The sequence below is a fragment of the Triticum aestivum genome, chromosome 6B, assembly GCF_018294505.1.
Source record: "Triticum aestivum cultivar Chinese Spring chromosome 6B, IWGSC CS RefSeq v2.1, whole genome shotgun sequence".
NCBI classification, from domain to species: Eukaryota; Viridiplantae; Streptophyta; class Magnoliopsida; order Poales; family Poaceae; genus Triticum; species Triticum aestivum.
Window position 1 is genome coordinate 72,361,958 of NC_057810.1, and position 11,293 is coordinate 72,373,250.

At 46.5% G+C, this 11,293-nt stretch overlaps 1 protein-coding gene across 1 annotated transcript; it reads right to left on the reverse strand.

The window, feature by feature from the left end:
* Positions 1–1,765: 1,765 nt before the first annotated feature.
* On the reverse strand, positions 1,766–5,154 carry LOC123138844 (S-(+)-linalool synthase, chloroplastic-like). Its single transcript, XM_044558703.1, has 7 exons — positions 4,978–5,154; positions 4,552–4,642; positions 3,839–4,211; positions 3,427–3,645; positions 2,890–3,028; positions 2,194–2,433; positions 1,766–2,035 (listed from the first exon to the last, which is right to left on the reverse strand). Exons 1-7 carry the CDS (start codon positions 5,152–5,154, stop codon positions 1,766–1,768), a joined length of 1,509 nt encoding a protein of 502 aa, XP_044414638.1.
* Positions 5,155–11,293: the final 6,139 nt, after the last annotated feature.

The window sequence follows — 11,293 nt, forward strand, 5'->3', positions numbered from 1 at the left end:
TTATTGCACATAAATATGTTTGAATGATAATATTTTTTATATGAGTGAAATAGTTTTTTAATTGAAATATTATTTTTGTGACAAATCCTTATTTATTTCTATATATTGTGAGTGTAATGTGTTTTCTGAAACTAGAGAAATGAGCGGAATCTATCTTTTGTAACAAGTAAAATTACTTTTTGAAACAAGTGAAATATAGTATTTCAATTGACTAAATGTAATGTGTTTTCTGAAATAAGTGAAATTAGTTTCTTGAAACGAGTGAAACAAAGTTTGAAAATAATTTTTTTTGTGATGTGTGAAATAAGTTTTTAAAACGAGTGGAATATAGTACTTCAAATGAGTGAATCTAATGTGTTCTTTGAAATGAGTGAAATCAGTTGTTTGAAATAAATGAAATATTATTTTGATAATAAAATCTATTTGTAAATGAGTGAAATCCGTATTTCAAATTAGTGAAATAACTTTTTCGGAATGAGTAAACTCTGTTTGTTGAAATGAGTAAAATCGTATTTTTTGTAATGTGAAATTAATTGAAACAGTAAGAATTCAGTATAGCCAAATTGTATCCAAGACCGGTCTTGTTTTAAAGGTCTTATCACCCTGAATTCAAATGTACAAAAAATTTCATTAATGGAAATTTGGTTCATAAGCTGTTAACAATTCAAAATATGACCTGCAAATATAATGCAACTACTTTGTTTGGGGGAGAGAACCCATGCGCCGTCCTTTTAATCAGTCACCCACTAAGTCACATCTAAAGCTGCCACACATCTGACATGCACAGATGTATTCCTTTGTCTACTGTTTGTATTGCATAGTAAATTATTTTTACTTTATACACAAAAAGCTGGCACGAATCTCAGAGAAAGCAACTGAACGGCAGATTCTCCACCGGTAGCTCCCGACTCCGGTAAAAAAACTTAGTCGCGTGACTGTGCCTGCCGCCACAGCTACAAGACAAATACTGTCTTAATATATATCCAATGTCTGCGGCCTCTTGAATGATGCACCCGTAATTGCTAGCTGGTGTGAAATGCTAGATATAAATCAAATAATCCGCTCTATAATATATTTGCACTCCAGTGAATTTTAAGTGTACCATCCGGTTTACACTTCTTTGCTACGTGTGTGGGTAATTCTGTCTAAAATTTATTTTGTCTTTGATGAGACAAAAACCCCACCGGAGAAGGTTCTAGAAACTACCAACATACTTCTGCCAGTGATGTGGGTATCAGCTCTTAATTTTATTTCACTTGTCTATGAATGGTCCCCGTCATAAATTGGGAAAACCAAAACCCCGTTTGCAATGTGGGTCTCCCGCGAATGGGTGTTTTTCTTTGCCCTTATGAGATTGGTATCCTCTCATAGTTTTTTTTCGTGTTTACCCATCTGCCTTATTGTGTAGAGAGAGCATTGCTAGAACTAAATGTAAGCCATCTCAAGCACCAGGACAATCTGCATATCGTTAGAATGTTGCACAAGCCAACAATCTTTTCATACATTAAGAATTTCATATACAAAGTATTTCGCAGCGTCCAGTGCCTATAAATTCATATGCATCTCATCATACATTTCAACACTGCATGGAGTTGTAGGATGTTCCCGACTTTTTTCCATGTATGTTTATCATCTTATCACGCGAAACACATATGCGAATTGTGCAGGATGTTAGTCAACATCCTACGTGACGACCTACCAAAAACTAATGCACTACATTTATAAGATTTATATGCAATATAATGTGATAGAATGCATGATTGATTTAGAAGAGCAACATCCTAGTATAATCCTCAAGGACGGGGAGCTTCTGCTCGTCATAGCCATACATGACGCGGACCATCCTCGCAAAGTTTAGTGATGCTATGATGAAGCTATGCGATAGTGTTGACTTTGTCCAAGAGAAGCATTCCCTGTTCATACACTCCCATTCACTCCCAATCATCTCTAGCATGTGCTTCTCTACGTCACCACTAGGATTTTCTCTTTGGTACAACTCTTTGTATGATCCATCTAGCCCATTTTGCGATTCATCCTGCATGAGAAAGAACAAAAATGTTAGATCATGCCTTAATTGGTCAATATTGACGTGGATGTTGACTCGCCATGCTATGAACTGAATGAACTTATCTAAAATTATTGTTAGTGCTAATCCTAAGTTCTTATGTGATCAAGTTCTTGGTATGTTCAGACCTTTGCACTGCCCATGTCGTCCCAGAGCCTCATGATCTTTGCAGGGCAGGAGATGATCCGATGGATGTCGTCATTGTTGCCCTCTGTTAATTCATGCCCCAACATGAATAAAAGATGCATGAATACAAGTGGAGCTCCTGAAGTGACAATCCCATTTCTTAGATAGTCCTCTGATGTAGGGATCTGATTAGTAGATAACCATTTTCCCTCGATCATGAATCCATTAAACAAAGTTGCCCACTGTCAGAAGAAAAATGGCATGCAGGTCGGATTAATTTTTCCATTGTTATTTTAGTTTCTATTATTTTTGTAAATACAACTAGGTAATTGTGCGTGTGTTGCCACAGGGGCACATATATTTTGTATGTAATCATTGTGATTTACATGCTATTTTAGTGTTAGTGCGACTACATACCAAAAAGAAACGTTAGCTAATAAATGAATCCGTACTTATTACTTATTGGCTTACCAAAGGAAATAATGTGATTTTGTAGGATAAGCCAATAATACATGGGATAGTTAAGACAATTCAAGGAAATTTGGTTCGGAAAATCATTAAAACAGGGAACGGAGGAGGTGGTGCGGGGATGGAGACGATGGACGGAAGATAGGAACATAGGTGATACCGTTGTGATATTTATTTTCTTAGGAAAAATCAAATTAAAGAGAAATGAAGAACCATTCTAGTAGACATACTGCTTTCTTGAGATGATTGATAGGGCTCAATCCATGCTCTTTTCTGACCATATCAGCGATATCACTTGTGATAGTGTAAAGAGCCTTGTAACATGATCTCATGTAGCTCGGGAGTGAATCAACAGCCGCAAGATCCCACCTGTCAATAATGTGCAATTTTTGTGTGAAACTTTGATAAAAACAATATTTTTATAGCATTATATGGTCTTAAGCTTAAGCAATCATTGAGTTTTTATTCCATTAGCAAAGTAGATGCCATTTTGGACCTAAGCAATCTCTAATATGAAATATTTTTGCTTTTTGCTTGAATATAAAATAATAATTAGAAAACTATTAATATTTTGAAATATTTCTCATAAAGACACAATGTAGATTTCAAACCAATATTAAAACATCTTCATATATTATATGTCAAAGTTAAAGAAGTGTGAATATATGATTGGACGTATTTAATACATCATTTCCTTAGAAAAAAGGCAACTATATTGCTTCCCTAATCATATTAACCTTATATATTGTGGAAACAACAATGCTCACATTTTGATCGCCTCAGTAAAGAGGGAAAGCTCCTCTTGTGTGGCGACAAGATCAAAGATGTCATCCACAATGTAGACCATGGATATGATCTTTGTGATCTCAATCCGATATCTAGAGAAGGATAAACCCTCGAGGACGGTCATGGGCCACATGTACCATTTAAGAATGTGGTCCCTTGCGGCCGGAATTTCTTGAGTCAATCCTAGATCCATCCACCATCTGTGTGAAAAGGAATTTTCATATACTTAAAACCACCACTCTTTTAATTGTGGGAGTACGTGAGTAATCAAAAATGTTAATTTATCAAATTTGGCCAAGATTTCTCGCGTTTCTCTATTATCATAAGTATGCACATATTTTCCACTTTTTACAAAATTAATCATTGAGGGCTAGTATTTTATCATATTTATACCTCTTAACCTCTTGCATTTCTCTCTGATGCTGCAACTTCTTAATCGTAAACTCTGCAAGTGCCAAATTCTCAATTGCCATGTTCCTAGTGGGCATGTTCTGAAGGAAACTCAGCTGGTGCCTTGCCTTGTATTGCATCAGGCTCACATGATAGGGATGGTCTAGTGACCGCCTTACATATCTTGCAAGGTTTGGCTCCAGATACTTAATTGCAAATCTAAGATGCCTGCTTGAGAATTCATTTGCATTGTAGAGTGATGATTCTCCTACGTTGAGGTGTGACATGTCTTGCAAGCTGAGCAATCCTCTAATGTCTTTGCTGAGGCCAAGGTTGAAATCGCCATTATCGTTTCTGAACTTTCGAAGAACATCGTCTGCCAATTCGTTAAGAAGGGGTCTTAGGCACATGTCATAAATAATTAGTACAATACATCTCGAGGGAGGTTCTTATAAAGTCCACAAGGAAACATTAAACCTTAGTTTAGACTTGGCTACTCTAAGATATTTTCCTAGCAAAGTTATCGCGTAAAGTTCATTTCATAGACCAAATTGCACTGAAGAATCCCAAACTTGTTTGTTTATCTTTCTCGAGACGCCAAACTTGTATTTTACTGACCTGCCGAAACTATGGATGAGATCTGCACATGAGTCCATGATGGTGTCGATCTCGTCTTGGAAATAGTAGTCGATGCAGAGGCGTTTGAGGTGATCAACAGTGGTCAATAATCCTCGTCGACTCGTCTGACGGTGATGCAGCAATGCTTGAACATTCGTTAGGCTTTCCTGGTGTGTTGCAGAACTTTAACTATTAATACAGGGTTTATAAAACTTTAACTATTAATATAGGGTTTTGGGTGATAGCACTTGCAATATTTATATTTATGATTAAAAATACTTTCATAATAATGTATGTTTATATATTTTATAAACATCTTTCAAAAATTAATGGGATAATCTCGTTACACAAGGGACCAAATCGTTTCTTTCCTTTCGGTGGAAGGTGACGTTTATGACAACAGGCTTGTGCTAGGCTCAATATTATAGCTCTGATAGGTTTGAACTCAGATCCCTTTTGTAATAACTAGAAAAATGACATAAACACGCATGCTAATTGCTTATACGGGCGATAGCCATATATACCTGGAAGTCAAAATCATCGGACAGCACATCTGACGGAGGCTCTCGCCCGGGACATATCACCGTTGATGGGCGGAAGAAGGAACGGTTGCGTCCGCTCCGGCCACCATTTCCGGCCACCGGTGAAGCCGAATGGTGCAGTGGCTGAACGGAGGAGGAGAAGACATGCGCAGCAGCCATCGGTTGCTTAACTAATGGGGGCTTGCCGGCTAAGTGTGTTGTGTTACAGATCGACTAAGTAGGCTAACTGGCTAAGTGTGGCCTGTGTGATATGAGATGAGCAAGTAGCTGTTGGTGCTGCTGCTGCTATGTCTTCGGATATGAGCTAGCAATGCAGGGATGCCGTGTGGATTTATAAGGAGGGGAATAGCTAGGAGGGGTTGCAGCTGCGTCGATCCATTCTCCACCGAGCGAGTGGTGTTTGAAGTTGGACAATGCATGCGCCCCAGGTGAGCCATGTGGAAAATTCACTAAACGTGAACGATTTTAGGGTACGTCATGCTTGATCAGTTAGTTAGTCGTAGTTCCATAAGTCCACGCACATTTAATAATTCACTTCGCTCACGCGCGGCACGTGATGCATGCACTAATCAAATTTTGTTTTTCGTCTAGAGCCACAGTATATATTCAGGACATGTATATATTCTTCGCTTCGCGGGCACACCATGCATCTTTGCAGTCAGCAGCAGCAAGCGTCAAGAAATTACGATGAGCATTCTTCTCGTATTTTTACGAGCAACAGGTGCATCATATATGTTCACTCGGTCCCCACTTGCTCTGAGCGCGTGTACGTATGATGTGTGTATGTATGGTCGTGATGGACCAGACAAATATGGCAACATCGTGCACACTGCAGTACAATAACTAACTAGTTACTCCTTCCGTCGCAGTCAAAAACGTTTTTATATTATGGGACAGAGGGAGTAGATGCGTAGATCCACACATGTACGTGTATAGAGTACATGTGTACTTCCTGATACATATGTGTATGTAAGGGACGGGATGGGAATCACTCAACTAGCCCAGTTGCATACACGAATCCGATTCAGTGGCTGGTTACAGAGGAGTTGCGATTACAAGAATTGGGGAAAGGCTACAGGAGGAACTAGGGTTCTTGTCGCCGCCGGGTCCTTGATCCACTGGATGCCCCAGCCAGGTGCGGGGAGTGGCTTAAGTAGGCCTTGCGGTCCTGGGCCTCACTGGGCCCACTCCGGTCCCGTGTTGCGTGGGTTGGGCCTCCGAGCCCGTGGCAGCCGCTTGGCCATCGGCGAGCCCTGCGAGCCGCTGGCAGGTGGGTCCTTCAGGTCGGTGGCGGTGGCCTTTGCGGGGACGCTGACATCCCCTCCTCCTTGGGATGAGGCTTGCCCCCAAGCCTCTGCTCCAGGAAAACGGGCCTGCAGGGCCACCTTGTCTTCCCAAGTGTCCGCCAATGCCGTTGGGTCAGACCAGCGTATCAGGACTTGCTCCACCAGGGCACCGTTCTTGCGGTGCCAGCGTTGTTGCAGAACTGCCACTGGCACGACAGGAATGTTAGTGGGTTTAGGAAGATCGGCGGAGGATTGCATACCGGGGCGAAGGCAGCGCCGAAGTTGGGACACGTGAAACACCGGATGCACTTGAGAGTGTGCTGGTAGCTCCAGTTTGTACGCTGCGTCACTGATCTTGCTGATGATGGGGTATGGTCCAAAGTACTTGAAGGATAGCTTGTGGCTAGCTCTCCTCGCCACTGATGTTTGAATGTACGGCTGGAGCTTCAGAAACACTTGTTCGCCTACTTCGAAAACGCGCGGCGATCTGCTTTTGTCAGCCTGGGCCTTCATGTGCTGCTGCGCGCGGTGCAAGTATTGTTGCAGTAAGTCTTGGATCACTGCCCTTTCTTCCAGCCAAGAGTGAAGTGCTGGAACAGTGCAGTCTGTTGTTGGCGCAAGGCCCCACTGTCGCGGCTCATATCCAAACATGGCTTTGAAAGGCGACATGCCAATGCTGGAATGATAGGAGGAATTATACCAGAATTGAGCTAACGGTATCCAGTGGCTCCGGCGTCTTGGGCAAGTGTGGACAAAGCAACGCAGATATGTCTCAACGCATTGATTCACTCTCTCCGTTTGCCCGTCCGTCTGCGGGTGGTTAGCTGAACTCATCCTCAGTTCTGTGCCGGCATATTTGAAGAGCTCACGCCAGAAATGACTCGTGAACACAGGGTCACGATCGGACACAATGGAGCCGGGGAAGCCATGGATGCTATAGATGCTAGACATGTAAAGGAGTGCCACTTTAGACGCCGTGTATGGATGCGCCAGGGGCAGAAAGTGAGCGAATTTGGTTCTTTTGTCGACCACCACCCACAGACAGTTAAACTTCCCTGACTGTGGCAACCCATCGACGAAGTCCATTGTAATCATGTCCCAGGGCTGTTTTGGAATGGGCAAGGGCTCCAAGAGGCCGGGCGATGCTGATCGATCAGGTTTTGACTGTTGGCAGATCTGGCAGCAACGCACATATTGCAACACGTGTACCTTCATCTTGGGCCAAGCGAACAGTCGTCGAATGCGCCGGAATGTTGCAGGGAACCCACTGTGCCCCCCTACTGGACTGTCATGGAATGCTGCGATTATCTGCTGCTGCAATGTTGTCGAGCCGCCCAGCCATATCCTGCCACGAAAGTACAGAATTCCTTTTTGCAAAGCGAATCGCTGTTTGGGATCTTCTCGCAGAGCCAGTTGCTGTAGTAATTTTTGAGCCTGTGGATTGCAGTTGTAGCTTGCTATCACATCATCCAGCCAACTGGGTTGACACACCGAGACGTCAAACAACAGTTCTGTGGTCTGAGAGCGTGACAGCGCATCCGCTGCGGTGTTGTCTGAGCCTTTCTTATACTTGATCGTGTACCGAAGCCCCAACAGTTTGGTGAAAGCTCTTTGTTGCCAAGGTGTTGTCAGGCGTTGTTCTTCGAGGTGGATGAGGCTTTTCTGATCCGTAAAGATAACGAGCTCACTGTGTTGCAAATAGGGTCGCCATTGATCGACTGCCACCACCACGGCCAGATACTCTTTCTCATAAGTTGACAGGCCTTGGTAGCGCGGGCTCAGGCTCTTGCTCATAAACGCGATGGGGTGCCCTTCCTGCTGCAGAACTGCCCCTATCCCTTTCTCGCATGCATCAGTCTCGACCGTGAATGTCTTACTGAAATCCGGCAATGCCAACACTGGGGCTGTGATAAGTTGGTGCTTGAGCAGTTCAAAAGCTTGATTTGTGTCCTCCGTCCACACGAAGGGTGTGCCTTTCTTCAAGAGGTTGAAAAGAGGGCGTGCGATGATCCCAAAACCGCGGACAAATCTGCGGTAATACCCTGCGAGACCCAAGAATCTGCGTACTTCTTTTGCGTCCACCGGCTTCGGCCATGCCTCCACGGCCATGATTTTTGTTGGTTCGGTGGCCACGCCCTGGCTGCTGATGACGTGACCCAGGTAAGACAATTGCTGTTGCCCAAATTCGCACTTGGACCGCTTCACTTTCCATTGATCGCGGCGCAGCAGTTCCAGGACCTGTCGGAGGTGCGACACGTGGTCCTCCCAAGTCTTGCTGAAGACAAGAATATCGTCGAAGAACAGCAGAACACAGTGCCGAAGGAGAGGATGCATAGTCTCTGTCATGGCACCGTTCAAGGTACCCGGCCCCCCTGCTAGCCCGAACGAGAGCACCTTGAACTCATACTGACCTGAATGAGTCTGAAAGGCCGTTTTGAATTCCTCCCCCTCCGCTAACCGAATCTGATGATAGCCCGCTCGCAGGTCCAATTTAGAGAACCAGCGTGCACCGTGCAGTTCATCGAGCAGCTCTTCTATGACTGGCACTGGAAATTTGCTGACGCGTGTCATGGCATTCAGGTGCCTGTAGTCCACGCAGAGCCTCCAGGTCCCGTCTTTCTTTTTGACTAGAATGATCGGGGACGAGAAGGTGTTGTGGCTGCGTTGGATCACTCCCGACTGCAGGAGTTCCTGGACTTGGCGCTCGATCTCAGACTTGTGCTCCGGCTTGTGACGATAAGGCCTGATGTTGACGGGCTGCGCCCCCGGCATGAGAGGAATAGTGTGATCGCAGGCTCGTCGTGGGGGTAGGCCTTTGGGTTCACCAAAAACATCCTCAAATTCTGACAGCAGGGCTTGCAACTCTGGGGGTTCTTGCACTCGAGTCTCTTGCTTCTCGCTGACCGGGTAGAGCAGGCAGAGGTGCAGTAAGGCTCCTTGGCGATGCAGTTGTTGCAGTTGGGCGCTCTTAATCACATGGCATTGTGTGGACTGCGCCTCATGCCCAAACAAACTGGCTGCACCCAAAGCTGTTGGAATGCGCAAGTGCTTGTTGCGCCAATCAACGGTCATTGGGCTGTGTTGCTCGAGCCAGTCCATGCCAAGGATGGCATCGTATACTCCCAATGGCAAGACCTTCATATCTGTAACAAATTCCAACCCTTGTGACGACCATTGACAGCCGGGAATTGAAGCAGAGCAAGTAAGTTCACCCCCGTCAGCCACCTTCACCTTGCACGGGCGGCGTAGTTCCTGCACTCCTGTCAAACGTGCCGCCAGGTTCTGATTGATGAATGAAGTAGAACTGCCACTGTCCACAAGTATGAGCACTTCCTGGTCTTGCATAGTAGCCAACAGTTGGAATGCCTTAGGCGCCACACCACCATCCAGAGCTGGGCGTGAGATGGCATGCACTTGCTGCACTTCTTCTTCTGTGTCCGAATTGGTCTCGACGCCGAAGAGCTCGAGCATCTCCTCGACGACGTGTAGCTGGACCGAAGTGGGGCAGCTATGATCATGCCCCCACCGTTCGCCGCACTTGAAGCAGAGCCCACGGGCACGTCGGTAGTCCCGTAGTGCTTTGATCTTGGTTGTCTCTGCTCGCGCCGCCTCCGTGCCGCGACGGTCTGTCGCCGGTGCGGCCGGAACTGGCCGTGTTGGTGGTGGCGGTGGGAGAGGCAGGGGAGCGCCCGCGCGCGGGGCGGGCTCGGGCGGCCTTGACAAATTGCTGAACACGCCATCAGCCACTTCTTCCTGGAGTAAGGCTAGCGCGCAGGCCGTATCCAAGTCCGGTGGGCGCTGAACTAGCACCACCGCTCGGATGTCCTTCCGCAGGCCCTCGACAAAGCGGGTCAAAAAGTAGAATGGGTGAATCGAATCAGAATATGAGGATAAATGATTGATAATTAATTCAAATTGCTCAATGTATTGCGCTACTGAGGTCGTTTGACGGACAGTGTAAAACTGTCTGATCAGCGTTTGATGCCGATCGCGCCCGAAACGAGTACAAAGTAACGCAGTGAATGAATCCCAATCGTAATCCCCCAACCTCTTCTGAATGGACTGTAGCCATACAGATGCCGCCCCCGAAAAATTCAGAGCGGCCATGGGAACCCAGAAAGATTGCAAAATCCCAAACATCTGAAAATATTGCTCGCAAAGTGTCTTCCACAGGTTAGGATTATCTCCTGTGAATTGCGGAAACTGAATCGAAGGGTGGGTTTGGCCCAAGCCTGAGAGCAACTGACTCGCGTGTGCGAACGGAGATAAAGGGGAAGGTGGAGCCGCCAGGGCGTTGAACTGACCAGATGCCGGGGGCGGGGGCGGCGTCTGAAACGACGCCGCCGGGGGCCCCCGTGGTAGGTTGAAGACGCCGTGGCCTGTGGGCCCTTGGGAAGTGTCGACCGCGCCGGTACCGGCCCCGATGTGGGCGCCGGTCGTCGCCGGTGGGATGAATGGCGGTGCTGGCCCCCGGTTGCCCTCGATCTCCTTGGTTGGCGCTGGCTGCGCGAGCTGGAGAGCGGCCACCGCATCGCCTAGATCGGCAACGCGCTTCTCCAGATCGGGCCGCCAATTGACGAGCTCGTCGATCTTGGATGTAGACGCCTGGATCTCGGCGATGACCTTGTTCTGGGCCTTCAGGGTGTTGTCGAGGCGATCGAGGAAAGCCTCAATCGATGGATCCATGGCTGCCAGCTTCGATCTCGCCTGTCGCACGCGTCGAGTCTCGACAATCTGGGCCAGAGTGGCGGAGAAGAAGGGAGGTGGAGTGGCCTCTGATACCACGTGTAAGGGACGGGATGGGAATCACTCAACTAGCCCAATTGCATACACGAATCCGATTCAGTGGCTGGTTACAGAGGAGTTGCGATTACAAGAATAGGGGAAAGGCTACAGGAGGAACTAGGGTTCTTGTCGCCGCCGGGTCCTTGATCCACTGGATGCCCCAGCCAGGTGCGGGGAGTGGCTTAAGTAGGCCTTGCGGTCCTGGGCCTCACTGGGCCCACTCCGGT

Bases quoted from the DNA above. Each gene is read 5' to 3' on its own strand.
- LOC123138844 (XM_044558703.1), bottom strand. From the start codon at position 5,154: ATGGCTGCTGCGCATGTCTTCTCCTCCTCCGTTCAGCCACTGCACCAT. The intron at 3,646-3,838 runs GTATAAATATGA...CTTTTCACACAG, and splicing joins GAAATGCAAGAGGTTAAGAG to ATGGTGGATGGATCTAGGAT. The intron at 2,036-2,193 runs GTCTGAACATAC...TTTCTCATGCAG, and splicing joins ACGACATGGGCAGTGCAAAG to GATGAATCGCAAAATGGGCT.